General features: G+C 38.8%; 1 protein-coding gene across 1 annotated transcript in view; it reads right to left on the bottom strand.

Moving 5' to 3' along the window:
* Positions 1–22,268, bottom strand: part of PELI2 (pellino E3 ubiquitin protein ligase family member 2) — a 118,350-nt gene extending 96,082 nt beyond the window's left edge. Inside the window, exon 1 of the mRNA XM_072629301.1 lies at positions 21,778–22,268. Coding sequence (XP_072485402.1) covers positions 21,778–21,854 — 77 coding nt within the window. The 5' untranslated portion in view covers positions 21,855–22,268. The remainder of the gene's footprint in view (positions 1–21,777) is intronic.
* Positions 22,269–26,571: the final 4,303 nt, after the last annotated feature.

Here is a 26,571-nt window from a genome sequence, read left to right as displayed (position 1 = left end):
TTTAATTTTTTTTAATTAAAAATTTTACCAAGCTTTCTTTAAAGTGGTTTATCTTTCTATTGCTTCTTCATGCTTTACAAGACAATAGTGGTCACGACCATCCATCATCCTTTCTCACAAGATTCTAAAGCTGGGTTATATTCTAACCCAGCATGGCCCTCAGCAGCCATCTCTCTCTCCAAGTAAGTCATATCTAACTAAGATATTTTCTAAGGTCTCAGTCTTTTTGTTGTGGTAATTTACATACATTCAATTTCTGGATAATTATTAGATCAAGTTATCAAAGTTTAATATGTATAATAAGTCAAGATTTGCATCTCACCCACAATTCCTACCAGAGTATCTTACATATATAAGATTGTATAAATAAATCCTACATGTGGTGTTTAAAGAGCCACAAAATACTTTTGCTCATTAACAACTCTGTGAAGTATTATCCCTATTTTGTACATGAAGAAGCAGATGCTGAAAAGTTATATTGTCCAAGACCACACTGCCAGAATGAGACAGAGTTAGTTTAATACCCAGGACTGTTTTGTGTTTTGTTTTTAAACTTCAAATCCAACTCCCTTAAAGGAGTATCCTGTGTCCCTGACTCAGGATCTGCTTTGTCCCAAGGATTATCATGAACACGACTATGCAACACTCTCCCCATTTTCTCCCACTGATCCTCACGGAGAAGGGGAGGTTTTCACCTCTATAAAATTTGATCTTGATCTTTCTCCTTTCTTCTCTAAAGGATCTTTAAAATTCATTTCATATTTAAATTCTTGCTTCCTGGCATCTTAAGTTTTTACAGTCGGCTTCCGGAAACAATGTCATTTATAACACTGTTCCCATGGAACTGATATTTGTAGTAAATGGACTTCAGAATATCTTATTTTTCTAGAAATAATAGAATTAAGTGGGATAAACCAGCTTTGTAAAGCCACAAAATACACAGCTAATTATTTGAACAAGGAGAGGGAAAGAATGGGAGAAGGAACTGTCTTGTGAAGTTATGTCATGAACAAAAGTTCTCATGGCTTTATTCTCCACGTAAACAAAATCAATAGAGACTCTACGAATATTCTAATATTTTTTGGATGGGCTGGGGGTGGGACAAACCCATCTTCAATTGAACTAATGGAAAGCACAGCTATAAAGTTTACCTTTTAAAGGGAGAATGTTTTTCCTTAAGTGCTGCTTCTACAACTCTAATCTTCCTGAACACTCTCTCTCTCTCTCTCTCTCTCTCTCTCTCTCTCTCTCTCTCTCTCTCTCTCTCTCTCTCTCTCTCTCTCCATCTAACTGACTGATCTTTTGGCACATTTGTTTTAGGCCAGAAAAAATTAATTAAGAAACAAAGTGATTTTGTTAAAAAAAGAGAGAGATGTGTTCAATTGCTGTGAAAGAATTTGTAATTCAGCGCTCCACTGAAAGATTTAATTCTATTAAAAGTGATAAAACTCTTCAGTACATCTTTATCTCTTTTCTCCCTCCCAGTCTTACACAGTGCTAGCTGACTTTTGGAAACAACTCAAAGTCCCAAAATCTCAGAAATTTACCTTAAAAAAAAAAAAAATCACATAACCACATCTGCTGTTTTCCTATGCAAAAAGGAAGTCTATAAGGCAGGTTTTGTTAAATGTGCTAAATTAGTTCCTGGCACCCCAAAGGTTTATTGTATTAACCTGCTAATAGGCAATTAAGTGACACAGAAGACAGATCTATGGGCTTTGTGTCAGGAAGACACAAATTCAAATCCAGCCCTCAGACATTTATTCCCTGTATGAATCTGGGCAAGTCACTTAATCTCTGTCTGCCTCAATTTTCTCAACTGCAAAATGGGGATAATAACATCTACTTCCCAAAGTTTTTGTGAGATCAAGTGAGATATTTAGGTTAACACAGTGCTTGGCATATAGTAGGTGCTTGATAAATGCTTATTACCTTCCCCCAATACATAAGAGTTGTGATCAAGAATAGCTACATTGAGCTTACCATAAAAAAAAAAATCCAGAATCTACAATTTTTTAAATTTAAATTTTTTAAATTTCTCTAAAAATCAATAAAAAAAGCATACTTAATGCTATATAAATCCCTCAGCATCAGGAATGCTAAATAAAAGTTTGCTACATATTTAATTATGCTACTTAGATAAGAAGCCATCAATCAACAAATGTTTATTAAGCACTGTGTGCCAGACACTCTGCTGGGTGGCTGGAGGCACAAAGTAGACAAAGAATGATACAATTCCTCCTCACGGTTCTAATGAGGAGACAACAAGCACACATATAAATATACAGAGCATAAATATGAAGTGAATAAATACATCTGTAAATAACATTTTATATACAAGGTAGTTTGGGAGGGAGGGCACTAGGAGGATCTAGAAAGGCTTGGTGTAGAAACAGTAGCTGAGCATCTTAAAAGGAAAAAAGAGGGATTCCTTAAGGGGAGGGAAGGAGGGAGTGCATTCCAGACACAGAGAACAATAAATCCAAAGGCATGAAAATGGATGATAGGAAATAGAGTGCCATGAGTGAGTAACAGAGAGAAGGGTGGTTTGTCTGATTCACAGTGTGGGAGAGGTAATAATTAATGTCCAATAAGGTTGAAAAGAGCATTTGTAGCCAAGCTGTAAGAAGGCTTTATAACGTATTATGAGGCCAAAAGGAAGTCACCAAAGTTGGTTGAGTAGGGGATCACATGGTCAGACTGGTGCTTAATGAGTATTATTTTGGGAGTAATATGTCTAATGGGCTAGAATGGAGAGACTTGAAGTAGGGTGATCAATCAGGAGAATTTTTCAATAATTTAGGAGAGAGGTGCGTAGACCTGAACTAAGGTAGTAATCATGGGAATAGAAAAAAAGGAGTCAGATGCAAGGGGTATTGTGAATGTAGAAATGGCAAGATTTGGCAAATGACTAGACTAGGCAAAGTATATTCTAAGGCTGTGGATCATTTGGATCCTGCGGCATCCTCAGTGGGAAACTTCAAAAGAGTTGAGGTTTAAGGGGGCTGGGGGGTAGATAACAAGTTCAGTTTTAGAAAGGTTGAGTTTAAAATAATTCTAGAACATCCAGTTCAAGTGTCCAATAAACAAATAGTAATATTAAAACTAAAGCTCATGGGAGAGAATGGGGCGGAAGAGAGATACATACACTCATATATATGTATATATAGAGAGAGAGAGAGAGAGAGATGTATACACACACACACACACACACACACACACACACACACGCAAATATTCATATATAGTCATTTACATAGAGACCATAGCTTAACCCAGGGGAACTGATAAGATTTCCAAGACAGAGAATGGACAGCAGGGAAGAAGGCCTAAGAAAGAACCCTGGCAGACACTGACAGTTACTGGTATTCTGGATTTTCTGATAAAGAAACAACAATGGGTTCCTGCTGACCAGATATCTCTCTATTGCCCTCCACACAATCCTCAATTTCAATTCTTCAGGGGCCAGCTTTCCACAACTCATTGCCATGCAACAAGACCAGCAGAATGTTGATATTAAAAAAATGGACCTTTGTTTCAAGAAGACTGGGGTCATTAAAAGAATTTTGCAATTTCCTAAAAGCAATCCCAGCCCACTCACCTAATTCAATTCTAAATCCAATTCATCCATCATGTATACCAATCCCTATTTGAATGATCAGAGAATTATCAAACAGGATAATCTTGGTTATATTTTTCAAGGGATTTTTAATTCTGATATATGCATGGGAGACACCTTGCTCTACAAAACCAAATGCTTCGAGTGGTCAACAAATAATAAGCACATTGAGATCCTTAATTAATCTTCCAACCCAAACTGTGGTCTACTGTAGAGTATCACTGGCAAAAGCCTACTCATTCCCTTTTAATTCCCTCACTAAGAATGCCCTTGTTGAATGAATAGACGATTCTCATAAATATTTTAGATAGATAAGACAATTAGCATGCATCCTAGTCTCCTTCTTGGTATAATAAAGTTTTACACAGTTTTTCATATTTTTGGTATCTCCTCTAGTAAATACCTTGAGAAACTGATCTCCTAACACCCACAAAATTGTGTCCCTTCTAGCACAATCTCCTCTGTGTAAACTTGGCCCAGGACAGCTGCTCTTCCCATATTTTTTTTGTTCACTGACATTTCTACTTCCTCTACAAGCTTGCCCAAGACTTCATTGTTAAGAGTTCAAATGTGTTGTTGGTTCAACTGTCTTTGATAGTGAAAAGGTTTTTATTAAAAATCAAAGTTCAAAGACTATGCTAACAAGTCTAGTGAGAACAGAGGCTGGAGAAATCTGATTAGATCAGAGAGAGATCCACTGTGGGTAGAGCTTAAAAGGCGTACTGAAAGGCTCCCTTCCTAAGGAAGCTGACATATATTTTCCATTCTGATTGGTTTGAGTGAAGGCAACCACCAGGCCAAAACACCAAAGGATCTTTTTTTGGCCCTTTTCCATCTTCTCTTACTTCTTCAAAACCCAGGAAGCATAAAGCTACGGATTGGTTTGGGGGGCAGTTCACAGCTATGGAGTGAAAATTCAGCATTTTGTTAACTGCCTTTTTATCATGTTCTAGTCAATATATTTTACTGAAGTTTTCAACATAATTTTTGTAACTGGACTTTCAATACCTTTTACAGCAAACAGTTCATAAACATATTATACCCACCTTCCTTAATGAAGACTGTCTATAAATACCAATGAGATCTTAAGATGGTATCTCTTAAAGCCTGGTTTTACATCAAGCCGTAGAGAAGCTTTAATGTCTTTAGTTTGATTTCAGAACAGAGTGTCATTAAGATTGCAAAAACAATTCACAAACTGCTCTCCCAAGTCACACACTGAATGTGCCCTGGCTATGAAAACTCCTACTCAGACTGTGTTCCTATGAAAAAAGAAAACTACTTTAACAGCTTTACAACAGAATGAAAAATTCATAAAAGAAAAAAGGGCTAGATTACTTTCATATTCAATTACTAATGGGAAAGAAAAGATTAGCTTATGTAGCTAAGTTGCACTTGGTATCTTCTATTTTCAGTTCTTATTAATATTGAAAAATACAAGAGTAAACATCAATAAAAATCAATCTATATGTCTACCCTCCCACCTACAAAAATATTTTAGAATGTCATCTCTGCACAAATTGAGGACATTCTTGATGAAGGGAACAAGCAGGCTTTCGTAAAGCAATTTTCAACAGTGGACCACATCTTTACCATTTCACAATAAACGAAAAGATAAAAGAATGTAAAATTCCACTGTGCTTACTGTTTGCTGATTACACTCCCCCAAAAAAAGGCATATGATTCAGTAGATCAAGGATTTATGCTAGGTGTCTCCCACTAAGTATATGCTATGTATCCAATTATCCTACTATGCTAGGTGTATCCACATACATCCAAATCATTCAGGATTCCTTCTAAGATATAACAGGATTCCTTTAATCATAAACATCTGATAAGGCATAAAATAGGAATATAAAAATATATAGCTTCCTAAAAGTATTCTCTATTGTGATGATGATCCAGTGCTGCAGTCAAGGTGAAGACAGATAGGATAGTGAGGTCCTACCAATGCTCCTTATTCACTGATAAACCTGGACTGATTGCATCAAGTCCCTGAAAACTGAAGATGCTCCTGGGGCACATCTGTAATCATTCAAAGGAGTTCCTGCTGACCACACCCACACAGGACAGACCATCCACAGAAGATGAAGAATGGTTACTGTCCAAATAACAATGTGTGTTTAAACAGACAACCTGGCAAACAGCTTGCTCATTATTACCTTCGAGAAAATGTGAAACCCCTTTACTTACCCTAACCTTTCCAAGAAGGCAAAGGCCCATCTTTTTTAACAAATTCTAATGTTGTCATATGGGAGCAGGATTTGTGGTACAATAGTCTCCTGAAAAATTAAAATTGAATAGATGATTAATAAATACCTGCTGACTGACTGATAATGAAAGGTATATGCTGAATGTTAACATACTCTAATATGTGCAACCAATGAGGAACTCCAAATAACAGAAATATAAGACATCATCGAGGAACTATAGGTGGCACAGTACATGTTGGACTTGGAGTCAGGAAGATCCGAGTTCAAATCCTACCTCAGACCTTTACTAGCTGAGTGGCCCTGGACATGTCACTTCACCTCAGTGCCTCAGTTTTCTCATCTGTAAAGTGGTAATAATAATAGTTTCTACCTCTTACAGTTGCTATGAGGATCATATGAGATAACATATAAAGTGTGTTGCAAACCTTAAAGCATTGTGTAGATGTGAGCTATTATGATATAAGGAAAAGAAGATGGGTTTTGTCATAGAGTAATGGTAAAGGATGACAGATTGTCAAAGTGCTCCTTTGCAGCCCTTTTGATGTCACAAATTAAGGAACGTCCCCACCACATCGGGTGGACCCCTGGGGTGAAGTTCAGGGAGGGCACAGCCAAGAATTGCACATAACAGGCAGACGAGGATAGGTTTTGGTCTGTATCTTGGAGAAAACTTCCAAATCAGAAAAAAAAAAGGTCCATTTGAGTGAGTGTATAACATTTTCAGCTATCAAAGAATATAATGTTAATATACTTGACTAGCTTACACAGAATTTCCAGTTAAAAACTCCAAAGTATGGCTCTTGATCTTTGCATATAAATTATTGTGATGACAAAGATCGGTGTCTTTTTCCTACTGGCAGGGAGGAAAAAATGCATTTGGAAAAATATTTTAAATAAAAGTTCGTAGGCAGATAATCATTATAAAGCTATAATTCAATTGAAGGACTTGTTAATATGTGTAAGCCACTCAAATTTCACCCTTGTGTACTCTATTACATTATCAGAAGTTTCTGATTGAATTATCTCCCTGACGTACTTTTGCAGTCTTATTTTTTCCCCAATCAACATTTACTGCTGCTTTTTGAAAAGCTATGCTTTATTTCTGGTGATTTTTTTCCATCTTTAATTTGTTTTTTTGGGGGGGGGGCTTATGACTTCTCATTTAAAAATAACTTCACAGTGTAGAATCATAATTTCTTATACAACCTCCTTTTTATTGTATAAAAAAATGGTCACAGTTGTTAGCATTTGCCAACTTTATAATAAATTGAAAAAAATCATTTTTTTAAGACTGGCATTAACTTACAGAATATGCAAAAATGTTAAATGTCTTCACTTAAGGAGGTATGCAAAAAACTGTATAACAAAGTCAAGTATGCCTGAAAGGGTCAATCAGGAGTTCTTCAAAGCTTTCAAATTGACATCTAAACCCATTTAACACTTAAGCTGATACAAGAAACCATTCCTGGCCTTCTATTTTCAACCTTTAGTTTCAATTCAAGAAAGCATAGGTCATCTTTAAACCAATTTCATCCTTTAAACCAATTTCATCAAGTTCTCCCTTAGTGAAAAGAAAATTGTGACAGGCTTTTCCTTAATCAATACTAATTGGAAGATCAAAAGTCAGCAAAGAATAAATCGACAGTATTATTAACAACTTGGGGACTAGGGAAAGTGCCTTAAAGTCCACTCTTTCCAGGCTAAACTAGAAAAACAAGAAAAGCCTAAGCTTTTTAAGTGTCCTTGTCATTAATGAGATCAGACAGCATTCTTCCAGAGTAGCTCAACAGGTTCATATCACAGCTTTTCTCCTCCACACAATTTTTTAAAAAATAATGAAATGAGGAATGTCTTGAAGGGTTCATTTCTTTTCCTGTAGTTGAAAAAAGCTCCTCTATCCACTACCCTCAAAATAAGAAAAGGATCCTGCCATTCTTACTATTTCCTTATGTAGGCACCAAAAATGAACCAGGATCCTTCACCTTTCTTCTTTAATGTGATTTTAAATAGGAGGCTCCCTTTATAACTAGCAGCTGCCATTCATTTAAAATGGATATTACAGTTGAGGGCAAAGTTAGGAGTTCAGATAGAAAGAAGAGACCAGGCGGATCAAGTAAAACTGAACAGTCAACCAGTTTCTCTAAACTGTGCAGAAAAAAATCAAGGCTGAAGCCGGACAATAATGACAAAGTCAGGAAAAACCAGAACACACTCAAAAACAGAAAACCACTTGAGACAATCAACTACGAGAATAAGCAACAGACATCCTAAACTCGGGGACTAAAACTGTAACTATAAGGAAGTCTATTCAGTGGACAATTTAAATTGGTTAAGAGGTTTGCACCACCTCCTAATCTAAAGCTGTGAAAAACAAATAGTGGCCAGTCCTGATTCCAATCCCACACAGACTTTAAAGAGCTTAAGCACCTATTGCAGAAAGGCAGACTTGCTCTATTTTAAAGAAAGTAAGATTCAGAAATAGAAGACAACCATGTATCATAAGTATAAGAATTGCTCGATCAGAGATTCCTTTGCCATATCTATCTGCTTAAACACCAAAATACCCATCTGCTCCAGACTATGAGTCTCAAGTTAGAAAACAAACTGGTGGGAAAATAACTAAACCCTAAAGTATACAACCAGCAACACAGGAAAAGGATGTGACTTAGCTTAAACAGTCTTTATAATTTGGGGCAGAATAAAAGATTTTTTGGTAATTTTTAAATGGAAAAGTAAAACTTTACCAAAAACAAGTAAGATTCAATCCATACTGAATATGTTATGGTATATTGATATAATTTAATATTATATTTTAAAATGTCATTATCTAAGGCATATAGTAAAATATGAAAAGACTAAAATCCTGTGTGTATACAATACACACTACAAAATCGGTCAATTACACTGATTAAGCACCTACTATGTAAGAGGGAGAGAGAGGGAGAGACAGAGAGGGAGAGACAGAGAGGGAGAGACAGAGGGAGAGGGAGAGGGAGAGGGAGAAGGAGAGAAAAAGGGAGAGGGAGAGGGAGAGAGCGAGAGCGAGATGGCAAGATAAGGAGAATGCAAACGAAAGAAAGGGAGGAGTGGAAGAAGAAAAACCAGGACCGACCAAAGCATTTTCTTCATAGGGATGATATTAATTCATTTGGGTCTAACTTTCTTAATTGCTACCTAAAAGTTATATGTGAGATTTTTTTCCTTTTATTTGGTTCATAGCTAAGCTCTTATAATTTTTAAAAGCTTAACATTCACTTCATAAGAAGATTTTACCAGGAAACAGAGTTGTACTTTAGTAAATTACATAACTGTACCTTTTATGACAAAGTCTACAATTCTTAAGCCAAATTAAAGACCAAACACTAAACTACTAATTAAAGAAATTCAGTGTTTAAGCACCTAAGGTTCTATTCCAAAAACAAGTCACCTAATAATTTTGTCACCAGAAGAGTATGTTATACCTTTTATGAAATACATTTTATTTGTTAAAATTCTACCCAATAATTGTGTTGGCAGTAGTAAATGGTATTCCACATAGTACTCGTCTATCAAACTACAAATCTACTGTAGGTACATCAATGAAATGGTCAACAGCAGGTTTACAGCTACTAAAAGTAAATAGAGAAGGTAGTTTCAAGTCTTTCCACCCATACTTCCTACTCTCCATACTCCCAACATTTTTGAGGAACATTTTGAGAAAGAAGAAATAATTTCAAGCTTTATGCTTCTAATCCAATTAGCACTGTTATGAGAGAAGCCAACTGAAGATGAAAGTTGTACATTTTTCTTCTATTCCATAGCTTTGCTGCTACTCAAATGTCCCATAGTACATGGTTCCTCTTTTTCCTCATCCATATGAACCATGTCCAAACCATTATTCATATCATCATCACACAGCACAAATTAGAATTCGTGATGGGAAAATAATTTTCATAAACATTTTGTCCTTACAAAAGTTAATTTAAAAAATAAAACCTGTATGTTTTAAAATTATATGAATACAAAAAAAATTCTAATAACCCCAGAAAAATATACACAAGAGCTTTGTTATGATGGCCATGTTGTGGCCTCCTCTTAAGATTACATTATAACCAGGTCTCTTTGTAAATAAATATCTTACTACACTGAATTTTGCCCTATAGCCAATATAGATTGCTCCCATTATAGACACTTGAGACGATATATATAATACTGTGCAAATTTTAAAAGCCTGTGTAAATGTTAGTTATTGCCTGTAAATAAAACAAGTTATATTCTCCTAATCTCTTTCATATAATTACTCATCTGGACAAAGGAGGCACTCATTTGATTCGAATAACAGCTGAGTTGTAGGTACATCAATTAACTAAGATCAAAGAATCATAAAGATGAGAAGGGATGTTAAAGGTCATCTAGTCCAACCTCTGCCCTCTATAACTTTCCAACAGGTCATTCAGTCTCCATTGAACACCTCTCAAGATGAGGAACTTGCTACTGGTCCAAGTATTCCAAGTTCATCTTTAGTCAGCTCTAAGTGTTAGGATTCCTCAGGATAAGGAATAAAATTATTCCTTATTCTGAGATGAAATCTGCCTCCCTGATACTTCAGTCTCCATAAAAGAGGCCATTCTTTGCCTCACTGAATGGGCATTGTCTCAGTCAAATTGAGACATGGGAAAGGCCTTCGTTTAAAAAAGCCAAAATGTCCCACTGCATCCAGGATTATCTCCAGTCATCCAGATCTATGTCTTTCCACTGGATCCAGAAGGGTGTGGAAGAGAAAATGAGGCTGGTTACTTTGCAGAAGCCTCCCTCACTTAAATCCAATTCACTTGTAACTCATGACAGACTGGTTTTAGTTCTGACTCCACCTCCAGCCTCGGGGCCAAAATGAACAAGTCTAATCCCTCTTCCACATGACACCCTTTAAATATTTGAAGACAGTTATCATGCCCCTCTAAGTCTTCTCTCCTCCTAGCTAAATATACCAGTTTCTCCAACTAATCTTCACACGCCATGATTTCCATATTCCTAATCAATTCTGATGGCCATCTTCTAAGCATTTCTTCAGTTTTTCAACATATCCTTCTTAAAATCTAGTGACCAGAACTGAATACAATAATTCGCATATACTCTGACCAGGGCAAAACACAATGAGACAACGCTCACCTGCTCTATTTGGAACCCTTAGCTTCTACGGAAACAATGCAACATTACATTCTTTTCTCTAGATGTGAAATCAAAATCTATTGACCCACACTGAGCCTACAATCCATGAAAAACCCCCTTTTTTTTCCTATTTACTTTTGTCCAGCTACATCCTTTCCATTCTGTGAACTTTTGAATACAATGGTAGACTTCCATCATAATATTAATATTATAACAACAGCTATTCCATTTCATCTTAACAAATTAGGCCCATAATGACAGAAGCAAGCTATCAAACTCAGGGTAATAACACTACTTAAATGAAGGGATGAGTAGGTTATTATTAATAACATCATCATCATCATTTTCAAAGGAGAAAATGAGGCCAAAACAAGCAACTTAAAGTTACTGTAATGTTTCTTCCTTTTTCTTCTTTTCTTTCTTTCTCTTTCTTTCACAAAACCTTAAACCCAATTCACTCTGAAGCTCATAGATTGGACCACAAAAGGTCCCTCCCCAAGCTCCACTTATTGGCTGTATTTTGGGTCCTCTAGGCTTAGATTAAACCTCAATGGTAACTGTTTCTCTTTGGAACATCAACCCTGAGGGTCTTCCCCTTCCAGCTTGATTTTTTTTTCTTTTTTTTCTAATTAAAGGAGCCATCCCTTGACTCACTTCTTAAAGAGACCTAATTCACTAAATGAGCATTACCTCACTCTTATATTCATCAGGACCCAGATGGCGCAGGAGAAGAAAGTGAGGTTGGTGACCTTGCACAGCCCTCTCTCACTCAAATCAAAGTCAATTGCAACTCATGTCATCATCTTGATGTCATGGTCCTCTTCAAGAATGAAGGAAAAACACAACCTCACTCTAAATGAGTACCTGAAAAGGCCTTAGGGTCTCCCATTGCATCCTGGCCCATCTCCAATCATGCTGGTGGATATCTAGTCACTGGACCCAAATGGCTCTGGAGGAGAAAGTGAGGCTGATGACCTTGCACAGCCCTCTCTGTGAGGAAGGGCAAGTCATATCATTTCCCTGATGTCATGGTCCCCTTTTGAGAACAAAGGACAAACACAACTGTAACGTTAAAAGAATTTGAAGATCTTCCCTGGCCTTTAATAGGCCTATGTGACCTCCTTTGAACTTTCATCCAGCCCACAGCCTGAGTCACATGGAGCCAATGGCAGGAGAAGCTTGCTGAATGAGTGGAGCAGGAAGGGTGGAGCTGAGAAAAAGGTCGGCAGAGCAGTTAGCATGAGTGAGAAAGGATGGAATTTTGCCTAAGGGAGCTTGTTTGTGGGGGTTGCCTAATGGGAGAAAGGCTTCAGGATGGCTGTGCTCCCTTTATTGGTAATGTGTATAAACTTTCATTGTTACCATAGTGGAACTGGCTTTCTGGTATCTGAATAAATATTTGGGTTTCCTCTTTGAGGAAGAGAACTATTTATATTTTGCAAATTTACCCTGGCAATATGCATGCATATCCATAGCGGCTGCTGTGGCATTGGCACTACAGTTACACAACCTTTTTTGATGGAGCTTGATTAGAACTCATAACTAAGAGAGGTATCACAGGACTCAAAGGCAAATGTCTCAATCTCCAGAAGGGAGAGAAGAGTGAATAATCTAAAAATCATAAGGGCTACTGAGCTTGACTTTAATAATTAGTAAGATTCCAAAACGTATTATGATCACTAAAAACCTAAAAAGGCAACTATATGACTTCATCAAGAAGAGATTATACCTAACTAAACTCATCTCCTTTTTGAGAGTATCACTGGACTGATCAATCAGATGCTGTCTATATAAATTTGTCTCTCTTGTTCCTATTCTTGTAGAAATGGTTCAAGATATTTGGGTTCTATGACAGCATGCATCGTTAGATGGATTGAAAACTCATTGAATGTTCAGACCTTCATAGTAGAGATATTAATGGTTCAATGTCAACGTGGAAGGTAATCCCTCTTGCAGAGGTTATAACTTAGCACAGTGCCTGGCACACAGTAGATGTTCTTAAAATATTTATTGATTAATTGATTATTGTGTCATAGCCCCTTTGGCAGTCTAGGGAAGAGTATGCTCTTTTGCAGAATAATATTTTAAATGTATCAAATAAAACACATAGACTTGCAAAAGAAACCAAATACATTAAATATAATTAACAAAATATTTTTTAAAACAAGTTAGTAGACCCCAGGTTTAAGGACTCCTGTTTTACTGGAATGGTCCCAAAATCTGTTTGGCTATATGATAGCTGGCACGCTTATCAAGTTTACAAATACACAAAGCCAGATCAACACAGGTTGGATGACATTCAAGATTCAAAAACAATCTAGAATTCTAGACTAGAATTTTGGCCCAATTCTAATAGGATGAACTTCCACAGAGATAGATGTAAGGTCTTTATGGGTTCAAATAATCACCTTCAGAAATATAAAATGGAGGAGGAATGAATATAAAACAGTTCCTTTAAAAAAAAAAAACCTGGGAATTTTACAAGCTCAACACCCAGTCATGGTTGTTATTGTTTACCTCACTCTGACCTGAACTCTCTGTGGACTCTTCCTTTCAATTGCCTCACGGACTGGGCAAATGTATCCTTCAAACTCCTGCACCCTCCTCCAATCCCAGCACCACTATCTGTATTGAATTCCCCCATTAGAATGCAAATTCCTGGGTGGGTAGGGACTGTCCTACTTGCTTGTACTTGTACTCCAGCCTTAAGCACAGTACAAAGCAATTATTTAAGTGTATATCTATCTATACTAAGCAATGTTGTGTCTAAGTAAGTGGCATCCCCACAATATTCTTCCCCTTGTCAGACCACATCTGGAGTGTTGTGTTCAATTCTAGGTACCACTCATTTCCATTTTAGGAATGATACTGATAATCAGACATTGACAATCAGAGAACCATTAGACAGTAACCAGGATGGTGAAGGGCCTCAAGTCATGCTATGAGTTTCATTTGAAGTAAATGCATATGCTTACCCGAAAGAAAGGAAGACTTAAGACAGACACGTTGTCTTTAACTATCAGAAATGCTTGTGTTGTTGTTGAGTTTGTCCTTTGTTCTCAAAGACATCAAGATGATGACATGACTTCAGTTGACTTTGATTTGAGTGAGGGAGGGCTATGCAAAGTCACCAACCTCACTTTCTTCTCCTGAGCCATCTGGGTCCAGTGGCCTGATATTCATCAAGATGATTAGAGATGGCCCAGGATGCAAAGTGAGACCCTGGCCCTTTCAGGCTAAGGTCCTATAGCATTCTCACTTTGAGTGGGATATACCCATTCAATGAATAGGCTTCTTTAAGCAGTTGCTCAAGGGATTGACCCTTTAATCAAAAAATTAAAAAAAAAATCAAACTGGGAGAAGACCCTCAAGAAAGAGGAATTAAACCTATTCCTTTTGGTCCCAGGCAGCAGAAGCAGGAGCAATGGGTAAAAGTTGTGAAAAGGAAAATTTATGTTGGATGCCAGGAAAAACTACAGAATTCTCCATAAGTGAAATGATCTTAGAGTGCTGTTGTGTTTCCTCACCAGAGTTCTTCAAACAAACACCAATGACCATATATTGGGGATGCCATAAAGAGGAATTTTGTTCAGATATAGGTTGGATACAGTGACCTCTGAGGTCCCTTCCAATTCTATTGCTCTATGACTCTGTGAAAACTGATTCCTAGAGTCCAGTGATTTTTTACTAACCAGGTTTCAAATTCCAGTTCTAACTTTTTATGCTGACAATTTTATTTAGTTCACCTGACAGAAGGTGAAAAATTAATAACCAATGAAATCCACCAGTTCATTTTTCCCCAGGACATTGGTTAATTTTCCTCTAATAGCAATAACTTCACCTTTCTGATTAATTATGCTAAAACGAAATATTATAGGTCTCAGAACATTTGTTAACAACATCTTTGGCAGGATGACTTTAGAGGATATCATAAATTTGGGATTCTATTTGTAGTCTTTTATCTTCCTATCTGATGAAGGGTCCCATAATATTTATTCCCTTTCATTCCAGCTTACGTGCCAGCTTTGATTATGAAAGATCCAGAGAAACCTTAAGTTCCCTCATCTACAAAATGAGGATATTACAACTACCTACTTCATAGGATTGTGAGGAAAGTGCTTCATAAATTTTAAAGTGTTATATGAAAGGCCAGAGAATAGGAGAGAGAGGTAGAAGTTGCCTCTGGCAACAATCAGAGTTGAGAAGTCTCATGGGGAATGGACCATCACCGCCACAGCTCTAGATGGGAACAGCTAACTGGTAAAACGGGGTGGGGAGGGGCAAATAAAAGTCAGAGTTTGAGAACAGTCATACCAGGGAAGGCAGAGGTGAAGAAAGAGCCAGAAAATTGTCAGGACCAGACTGATTAAGAGTACAAGATGGGATAGAGACTGGACCTCACACAACAATTCAAATGAATAAAATAAAGATATGGAACACCATGAAGAAATATTAAGGGTCAGGAGATAAATAAGGAGTAAAAAAAACATATCAAAGACTTGGAGAAAAAAAAAACAGTTTGGCCACAAAGACTACAAAAGAGCACCTGGAAGAAATTAAAAAAGGGATAAAAAAAAATGGAATCATGTAAATTAAGTAAGAGCTTTGGAATAAAGAACTGAAAGGAAAATAGAGAGCTTAGGGCAGAAGATAGAAAATCTTACACAAGAAGTGGTACCCATAAAAAATAAAACAGACCAACAGATGTCATTAACTACAGAAAACAAGAAATATTTTTCTAATCAAAAGAATAGAAGAAAATGTAAGGTATTTACTATAAAAAAAAAGTGACTGGCCTGGAAAACAAGGCAAGGAAAGGTAACATACCATAAAAATCATTATTCTTGAAAGTGATAGCAAAAAAAAAAAAAACAAAAAAAAAACAAAACAAAACTAGGATAAGATTTGCCAGAATCTGAAGGCTAAATAAAAATAGGAAGAATCTACCAGACACCTCCTGAAAGAAACCTCCAGTGTCATAGGTAAAATCCAGAGCTTCCAAGTCAAAGGGAAAAAAAATATCAGTGACAAAGAAACTTACCATATGACAAATAAAATGGAATATTATTCGTGAAGGAAGAAATGATTAAAGAAATGAATTCAGAAAAATCTATAAGAGTTCAATGAAATGTTACTGAGAGAAGTGAGCAGATCTAGAACAATTTATACACTGAACACAAATTATAAAGAACAACCTGAAAGATTTAAGAATTCTAATCAATGCACTAAACAATCATGACCTTATAAAACTGAGGCCACCCTTTTGGCAGAGATCCAGTTAAGTACACGGGCAGGAGAAAGAGCCAGGAGATAGGGAGAAATTAAAGGAGAGGTAAGTAATGGAATGATCCAAGGCTAAGGAGACAGTTCCAGTGGGATCAAGAATACAAAGGATGAAAAAACAGAGATTGATTGAGAAGTGTTTTAAAGTATAAAATTAGGGGGACAAAAGAGAACTAAAAATTCAATAAAGTAGGAGGCAAAATCCACTGTTGAGAGAGAGAAGGTAACAGGCTAGGGGAAAGGTTTGGAACATTAATACCCAAGAAGCTTTCCTATTTAAATTCTATCAGTAGAATTTTAAGAATGTACAAAAATTCAGAATGCTACACTTTTTTTTGTTTTTTGGGGGGGGGCCTCTGTTTTAATTTCAACTATTCCCGGTTCATTTTTGAGGCACTTAGTGCCACTGAATATCACCTCTTAGTCAACAGCAAAAAAAAAAAAAAAAAATGGGTATTCACAATTTAATCTGACAAGTTCTTTGAACAATTTGATAATATGGTAAATAAAACCACTCAATATAAATGGTGAATTGCTGTTTATACCTAATTGTTAATTAAGCAATTGACACAAGAGTCCTAACTATGATACTCTTCTGTGACTTTTATGAATATAAAGGCATCTAAACCTCCAACAATATGACTGCCTTACTGCAAACTATATTAACAGATGTTCTTTAGAATGCTTATTTTATCTCTTTATTTTACAATGTAGAATGGCTGCTCATATTTTATTATGTTTTCAGAGAACTTACAAACCACAGAACTGGACTTTGAGTTGCTCTAGTTCTTAAAGCAGAATAAAAGACCTAACACCATATGCATTTAAAGGGTTAAGAGTTTTGAGAGTTTAATACTAACAGCCACAACACTTTGTCAATATTGAAAATTCAATTCAACTTTAATTCAGAAAACATTTGTTGAGAACTATGTGGAAAAACATTTTTTAAGCACTGGGAACTATTATGGGGGGAAAAAGCAGCCCCTTCCTTTACCCTGAAAGTGCTAACATTCTTCGAGGTGTACATAATTTGGACAATATGTAAATACAGCAAAGGTAAAAAAAGAGAATAATAATACCTACTTATCAGTGTTTTTATGAGGGTCAAATGAGATAGGACAATGCCTAGCACACAGAAGAGCATGTTTTCTTTCTTCCTTCCTAATCTAAATTTACATCCCAGTATTTCCCAAGCTTTGGTTACAGTTCTGTCTTTCTGGCAAAAACAGAACAAATTTAAACAAATGATGAACAAGAGAGATAAGACAAAGTGTTTTAGGAAAAGCACTAAGTGGAGGGATAAAGGATAAGCACTTGAGGTGAGACAAAGTAAAATAAGAACACAAAACATTCCAAAAGGCAGAAATGAAGGAAAAGGAAGACTATTCAGTATCCAGTGGAATTTGGGTAAATCCTCTTCCTACAAAATGGCAGAAAAAATGCCATGTTGAGTTGGAAAGAAAGCTACCTGTTCAATTTGGCACATGAAGGGAAGCAGTGTGTGACAAAGTCGAAAAGAGAATGAAGCCAGATTGAAATAGATTTTAAGGCTTTAAATATCATGCTAAGGAATGTGCATTTTATCCTAGAGACCATAGGGAGCCCCTGAAGGCTTTTAAGCAAGGAAGTAATATGATGAGACTTGTGCCTCTTGAAGATTTTTTTTGGCAGCATGAGAGATCTCCATTTCCTTAATGAACAAACATATAAAGTGAAAAAGGGTTTAAATTTGTTCTGATTTTGCCAAAAAGGTAGAACTATAACCAAAGCATGGGAATTACTAGGATGTAAATTTAGAGTAGCAAGGAAGGAAGTAGGTGCTACCATGTGCCAGGCAGTGTATTATCTCATTTAATCCTCATAAAAACACTGGTAGGTAGGTGTTATTATTATCCTCATTTTACAGTTGAGATCATAGAAGCAGACAGATTAAGTGACTTGCCTAATAGCTAGTTATGAGTCTGAGGTAAGGTTTGAACTCAGGTCTTCTTGACTCCAGACAGCATTCTACTGAACCACCTAGGGGCTGATTAACTATAAAGGGGGGGAAGAAACCTCCCAAACAATTAGCACTGTCCAGAAATTTAAAATGGAGTGGAGGGGAAGAGATGGGAGGGGGAGAATTAAGAAGGCAAAAAAGACCAGGAGGGAAGTAAAGCTAAATGGAAGATAGTTTCTTATCACTAAAGGTCTTCAAGGAGCAGCTAGATGGCTCAATCAATAGAGTTGGAGGGCCTGGAGTCAGGAAGACATCTTTCCAAATTCAATTCTGGCCTCAGATACTTACTAGCTGTGTGACCCTGGCCAAATCACTCAACATTGTCTACCTCAGTTCCTCATCTGTAAAATGAACTGGAAAAGGAAATGGGAAACCACAGGCAAGAAAACCCTGAACAGGGACACAAAGAATTAGACAACTGAAAAACAAAGTGGTCTTCAAACAAAAAATGGACCTCCACTTTCAGAAGTAATGAATGAAGGCAAGGAATACCTCTCAACTTTTTCAGGTAAAGTTTTCGTAAATTTAATCAATTTAAACCAAATTTTATTCCTACTGGCAAAAGTTGTCAGCAAAAGAAATATATTTTCTAGCAATATAACCTTTCATTGGGCGTCAAATTAATGTAGCCTATTTAATGATTAAACATAGTATGCCACAGAACAAAAAAATGCTCTTCAGTTACAGGATACCCTCCCTTTTCATTATAAACACAATGTTTCTTTGAAACATTTCATCATTGACCTCCTCAACAACAAAAATATATATATTTTTAAAGAGTTCTGAGGAATCTTTCACAAGAGGTTGAGTTAAATTTACTTCCAAGCCAGTGATATAAATATTACTAACTACTACTAGAATGGTTAGTTTCAGCATGCATAAAACAGTTCAAAAGTCAGGACTGAATGTTTTCAGTCATCTCCCATATCTCTACCATTCACAACATTTTTAATGCAATTTTTTTTGTAATGAAGAAAAATGCCTATCTTGAAACCTGTCTAAAAATGGTGAATGCTCCTAACATTCCAGAAATAGAAAAGGGGTAGAAAGAGTAAGGACTTGAAAATACTGAGTTGTAACTTGTCTAGAAATCCATCCTATATGTTCCTCTGTTTTAAAGTTCTGATACATTTTTGTAACAAAAATTGTATTAAGTGGTACTTAAACTTCAGTTATTAAAATAAAGACTGCATACAGACAGCAGGAGCTCTCTCTGAACTTGGGAGTCAGAAGAGATCTAAATTCTAATCCCATCTCCAAAAACTTACTAATTGGGTGACCATAGACAAGTTTCACTTAACACCTCCAAACTTCAGTTTTCTCATACATAAAGGAGGTCTAATAATGTGTCTGATATCTCTATCACATGACTGTTTTGAGGATCAAATGAGATAACACAGAACGCTTAGGAAACCTTAAAGAATATATACATTATCACTTCTGTAGAATAACTGAGCTTTTTGATAATCAAGTCAGAAGCCTTTTATTTTGCCCATGTACCTTTTCCTCACCAGTATTTATGATGCCCTGAAAAAAAAATTTTCACATTATTTTAACTAAAAAAGAACGTATCTCAGAATTCTATCTCTGAACAAGAAAATAAACGTTTCCACATTGGTATTATCTTCTGCCTCCCAAAATATGCCCTTTTCTTACCCACTTTCTCCCCTACAGTCCTTTATCTATTTGTTAAGGATAAAGAATGGAAAACGTGATAAGGAAACAGTAGATAAAATGAGGTCTCTAGTTGTGTCAGTTTCATGATTATGGATAATTACTATCTTCAGAATGTGATCTTCACCAGTAGAGAGAACCGAGCTAAAGCTCTGTGAGCCCCTTGCAGCTGCCTCCAGGAGGGTCTGAGGGCTGTGCCTCCCTGGCGACTGGGGAGCACTCCTCCTGGGGATGCCCCCCAGCTGGGAGATGGAGCGCCAGCGTCCACAGAACACAGCTTCGCTCCCATTCCGGAGCCCAGCCCTGACCCCGGGCCCCACAAAGCAAGAAGGAGCCAGCTCCTAACTCCTGGACCCGCTGAACTCGTCAACTCCCAATGGGGAAAAGTTCACAGAAGGCCAAGCCGGCGGGTTCGGTCCAGACAGCTCACCACGGGGCCTTCCCCAGACTGTAACCACTCCCGTCACCATAACAATGTAGGTGAATAATTGCCTGCTTCTTCCCACGTTGGGAAGCAAATTAGTACCCATCCCCAAAAGTCTCAGCATCTGTCTGTCTGAGCCCACTGAACAAAAAGGACCACAAGAAGGGAGATGATGGTGCCCAGAAGAAAAAAAAGAAAACCACGGAGCCTCATTTTCCCTCGGGGAGCAGGAATCGCCTCCCACTGCTCCCTGCCAGAGCAGCTCCTCTCATTACTCCCAGTGCTCCTCAGAAACTCTCCACCTCCCAGACCGCAGGACTCCCGATCCACCCAGACCTCTGCCTCCCACAGCGGATAAAGCCCCATCACTACCGATCCTCCAGCTCTAGAACCGGCCGGCGATTCACTGTTCCACGCCCATACACACCCCCATGCTCCCCACTCCAGGACATGTTGCTACTAATATCCTAGCCCTAGAACCCAGTCCTCCCTCGATATCACAGAAAGTAACCTTAGTCCACGGCCGCCTCTCCCTAGGACCCAGAATAACGCATTCCTCCAGCCCCCATACCTGGCCCGCCAGAGATTCACGCAAACTTTATTCTGCCCTCCCCGCCTCCAGGTCACATCCGCACAAATCCTCCAGCCCTGGAACTTCCCTAGACTTCTATGTCCCAAAGGAAGAGATGAAAATGGAGAGGAAAGGAGAAAAAAGAGGGGAGGAGGAGGGATAGAAGGGAGGAGGAGAAAGATGAGAGGGAGAAAGGAGAGAAAGAGGAAGAAGAGGGAAAGGGAGAGGGAAAGGGAGGAGGAAGAGAAAAGGGGGCAAGGAGGAAGACGAGAAGAGGGGAAAGAGGAAGGAGGAGAGGGGGAGGAGGAGCGGATAGATTAGGCCCGGCAATTTAGAATAAGCAGAGCAGCAACCAGACACACAACCCCTTACCCCAACAGCAGCCCCAGAGGCCCAGGGACAAGGTAGAAGTTCCCACAACGCCCTCCCCCAGCCCCCATACACACACTTCCCCCGGTACCCTACATTTAAGGGCGCTTGGAAAGAGACTCCCACGAATAACACACACAGACACACAGAGACACAGACACACACACGTGCCTCTCAAGCTTGCCCCACAAAGGCCCCAGCTGTAGCTCCACTCTGCCCCAGCCCCCTAATTCTCGGGCCTCCCCCCGGCGGATCCCTCCCCTCTCTCCAGCACACAGCTCCTGGGCACGCAGTCTGCCCCAGGACTGGGGAGCTCCTCCAGGGTAGGTACCGTCTTCTACCTTTCTTTGTATCCCCAGCGCTCGGCACAGAGCTGGGCACACAGTAGGCACTTCATAAATGTGTGCTGGCGCACCGAGTGAGCCGACCCCCACGGGGATGCCCGGGGTGGGGTGGCGCTCGAGGGCCCTCACTCACCCCAGCACCACGAGCTCTCCGTATTTCCGCGGCTCTTGGCTAGGGGCGCAGGGCTCCTCCGGACCGGGGGCGAACATGGAGCCAAGGTCGGCTCCCTCCTCGTCCTCCCGATCCTCGTCCTCCGCGGGCTCCAGCGGCTCCGGCCCCGCGGGCGCCGCCGCCTCCGCGATCCCCGCCGGGTCCGCGCCCCGGCTACAATCCCATACGGAGAAGGGAGCCAGCGAGCTGGGGAAAGGGACGGCGGCGAGGGGGCCGCGGGGCGGCCAGTCCCCGAGCGGCTCCGTCTTGACTCCCGGGCTCCGCGCCCGCGCGCCCGCCGGGACCCCGGACCAAGCCCGCGCTCCTCCCGAGGCGACCACCGCGCGAAGCCCAGAGGCGGTCCGGAGCGACGGGGGCCCGAGGCAAGCGGACGACCAGCGACCTGCCAGCCGGAGGAGGAGCGCGGGCGGGGGAGGAGCGAACAGCAGCCCGGCGGAGCCACCCCCGCCTCCGGCCGCAGGCAGCCGCCCCAAGCCCGCCCCCGGGAGCAACTCGGAGCGGACCGGACCGGACTCCCCCTTTCGAAGCACGTGGGGCAGCGGAGGCCTCACCCCCCCACACACACCCCGTAGCCGCCCCCTAACCCCCCCAATAAAAGAAAGAAAAGAACAGAGACAGCCTCCCCCTGGTGAGGTCGACGTTGGAATCGTCCCCTATGTTATGTAAACATAGAGTAAAATGGAAAGGAGGTTCTTAAAGGGACAACTCTATTTTTTTCCATCCTTTTCTAAACTTCGACAATGCTACTTTCCTCCCGGAGTTAGGGCGGGCACGTGGAATTGTCTGGTACCCAGCCGGTCTGGAGGGCAGGCGGGGAGGGAGGGTACTAATTGAGAGAAACGAATGGGTTAAAAAGTATGTGTGGAGCTTTAAGGAACGCAGACAATTCAGTCCTTGGTTTAAAAAAAAAAAGTTCTCCACAATATGGTAGAATGCATTTAAAAGAAAACACATCCGTGAACACTCCTACGTACGTGGGGTGAGGAGGACGCGTGATAAATGGTTGCTGGAAAGAGTACAAAAATTTGAATCCGGATGGAGGCGCATCTCTTATACTCCCACATCACTGTACAGATCGGGCATCCCAGTATGCAGTTAGCAGGGTACCACATGGTAAACCGGATAATAGTGACAAATTTGCCATTAAGTACCGTGGGCACTTTTTCAAGTACAGCTTTTTGAAAAGGGTTAATGATAGATAGATAGATAGATAGATAGATAGATAGATAGATAGATAGATAGATAGATAGACAGACACATACATACATACATACATACATACACAGATAGATGGATAGATAGATACATAGATACATAGATAGATACATAGATAGATACATAGATAGATAGATAGATAGATAGATAGATACATAGATAGATACATAGATAGATAGATAGATAGATAGATAGATAGATAGATAGATAGATAATGATGATGGTGGTGGTCAACTTGTATATTTTCCTGAATAGCTATTATTATGGCCTAAAATTATTCTAGAATAAGAAAATAATTCTCAGTGACTGTTCCTTTTCCTTAGCCAGTATTGTATTGTGTTTGCTTTTATATCCTCAGTGCTTAGTCAAAAGTCTAGCACAATGTAACCACTTAATAAATGCTTATTATTGATTGTTTAGTTAAGATATATTAAGCACTCAAAAAGTTTGGGGAAGGGGAACATTATAGATTTTCTTTAAGACAACTAAGGGAAAGGTCTACAGAGCCCAATTCTCCTCCTTTTATTCCAGAAGTGATCTAGAAAGAGAACCAAGTTGAATAGGAATCAAGAAATTCACAGAAAAATATCAGTAAGCTCCTTTATCCAGCCCAGAACTGCACACAAAGATAGCCAAAGCCTGTGGACACTGGAAGAAGGATCCTGCCAGAGTAGCCAGCACTAGCTCCAGTAAATAAACTAGAAGTCCAAGCCAGGCCCCAAACAGAGAAGCCACAGGGGAGATAAAAGCTACAGTGCCCTGGTGGGGGAAGGGAAGAAAGAGAGGGGGTAGAAAACCATAGCAATGCCTTGATCAAGGAGAGTCAACCACAGAGATCTGAGCAGGGTCATTTAAGCCTGCCATTTAAGCACAAATGCACCAAGGGAAAGGAAAAGCCAGTATCAGGCATCCAGGAAAGTATGTCAGGGCTTGATTACACACTCTCATCTAAGTGCATGAGAAGGACACATACTAACCCTGGCACAGAATAGCAAATCAATGAGATTGAGACTAGAGATGGGATTAAACAGAAGAAAACTCAATTGTATTAAGAAATATTATGGGTTAATAATCACCAAAGAAGGAAACACAGAAGAGAGTAATTCCACAGCAATTACAAGCAGAGCCTCAAAGAAGGGAAAAAATAGCTTTATCACAAAAACTACTAAAAGAATCTGAAAGAAATAAAGCAAGAATGAAAACAGAATTATAAGTAAAATAGGAGGCTCTAAAGGAAAGAATTGGAAGCAGAAGAAATAGCTTAAACCAGAAGGTAGAAAACATTGCCCAAGTAGTGGACTCCCTGAAAACCAGAATAGACCACGTAGCTCTTGTTCAGTTGTATCTCACTCTTTGCGACTCCATTTGAGGTTTTCTTGGCAAAGATAATAGAGTGATTTGCCATTTCCTTCTCCAGCTCATTTTACAAATGAGAAAACTGAGGCAAACAGGATAAAGTGACTTGCCCAGGGTCATACAGGTAGTAAGTGTCAGGACTCCAAACCTAGCACTCTTTCCACTGTGCCACCTAGCTGTCCAAGAGTAGACCACACAAAGACCATAACAATAGACAATGATTCCATGAAGTAAATATTAGAACAAAATTGAAAGGCTAAAAAATAAAAATATCTTTTGTCAAAACTAATTGACCCAAAGATATGTGAAGAACACATATGTTACAAATCACAAAGACTACATGAAAACCATAACCCTTCCCCTCTCCCTCCCCCCCAAAATACCATGCCTTATTTCAAGAAATCATTAATGAAAACTCTTCAAATTTATGAGAACAAGTGAGTAAACTGAAAAAAAGAAGATTCCATCGATTGATTCCTGGAAAACTCTAAAATGAAAACTCTCCAAAATATCATGGCTCAAATCCTGAGCTCCTGGTAAAGGGGAAAAAAATTTCTTAATTAAAAACATGTGCAAGCAGCCAAAAAAAAAGAGTTCAAGCAGCAAAGAACCAAATTAGTATGGGACAAGACAAAGCAGGAAAAAAATTGGAATACTATATTCCAAAAGGCAAAAGATAAAGACTTATAGCCAAGAATAATTCACCCTGCAGGACTAAGTATAATGTAAGGGGAGAAATGTTAGAGAATAGATTTTTAATGAAATAGAGAACTTTCAAGTATTCCAGTTGAAAACATGAGAGGTGAGCATAATCAAGGAGGGCAAGAGTCACAAACAAAACCAGCCTCAACTTGGGGGTGGAGTGGGGGAGATCTTAAAGGTAGGATTATAAGACAAAAGACTCAGCAATCTGGAAGAGGGAAGGGAGGAGGAACAGTAGAAAAAAAGCAGAGAATGTCAATGACCTCTCAGTAGTGTGGATCTCAATCTTCCTCTTCCACCACCTTCTTTGCAAAGAAAAGGGTATGAGCAAAGAGCAAGAAGAGAGAGGATAAGATGAAAGGAAATACACAATTAGCGATCATAATTGTAAAAGTGAATTGAATGAACTCACCCATAAAATGGAAGTAGATAGAATGGTTTAGAAAGCAGAATCCAGCAATGTGTTATTTATAATAAATAGATTTGAAATCTAAAGATTCACACAGTTAAAATAATGGACTAGAAAAAAATTATCATGCTTGAGATGAAATCACAAAAGTAGGGGTAGAAATCATAATCTCAGACAGGGCAACAGTAAAAAAGACATGATTTAAAGAGATAAGCAAATTACATTTATTAAGTGCTTATTCTGTTCCATACACTGTGTGTTAAAATCAGAGGATACAAAGAGAAAAATTGAGTCAGTCCCTGCTCTCAAAGGTATGAGGAGGTTGACAGGGGGCAGGCCAAAGGAGACAGCACATAAAAGAAAATTCATCAACAAGGCAGATGACAATTCCCAGTGGTTCTTAGGTCACATTAGTACATCAAATGACAATATTGTAGGTTTGAAGGGCGTAGAGGTAGGGCAAATGATAAGGCTTGATGGTTCTCCAATTCACCAGAAGAAATTAAGGTGGTGACTCCTTTGAGTTCATTCAATTCACTTTTACAGTTATGATTGCTAACTGTGTATTTTCTTTCATCTTATCCTCTCTCTCCCTGATCTTTCTTTCCTCATATCCTGTTCTTTGCAAAGAAGGTGGTAGAAGAGGAAGATTGAGATCCACACTAGTGAGATGTCATTGAAAGCCCTGTGAGCAGATGAGCGACCTGAATTTGTTTAAATGATAAAATTTTTCTTAGATATGAATTTTAAAATGAACTTAATTACAATTACAATTTTCTTATGAAATAATAATAGCTAGCATTTAAATGGTGCTTTAAGGTTTACAAAATACTCAAAAATATTATTTCGTTTATTCAGTATTCAGGAATTACACATTTGCACTCTTTCCTACCTATCTCATACAACTAAGGGAAGGATTTTTTATTTCATCATCTCTGCACAGATTGGGAAATTTTTAGAAACCTCCTTCTAATAAGGAAGATCATGATCACAAACATCTTAATCTAAGATAAATCCTAGGGAGTTGCCTGAGGCACACAGAAGTGACTAGGGAATAAAGAGACCAGCCCATG

The sequence above is a fragment of the Notamacropus eugenii genome, chromosome 1 (assembly GCF_028372415.1).
Source record: "Notamacropus eugenii isolate mMacEug1 chromosome 1, mMacEug1.pri_v2, whole genome shotgun sequence".
NCBI classification, from domain to species: Eukaryota; Metazoa; Chordata; class Mammalia; order Diprotodontia; family Macropodidae; genus Notamacropus; species Notamacropus eugenii.
The sequence above is the reverse complement of the archived record's forward strand: the minus strand, read 5'-3'. Positions and strand labels throughout refer to the sequence as shown.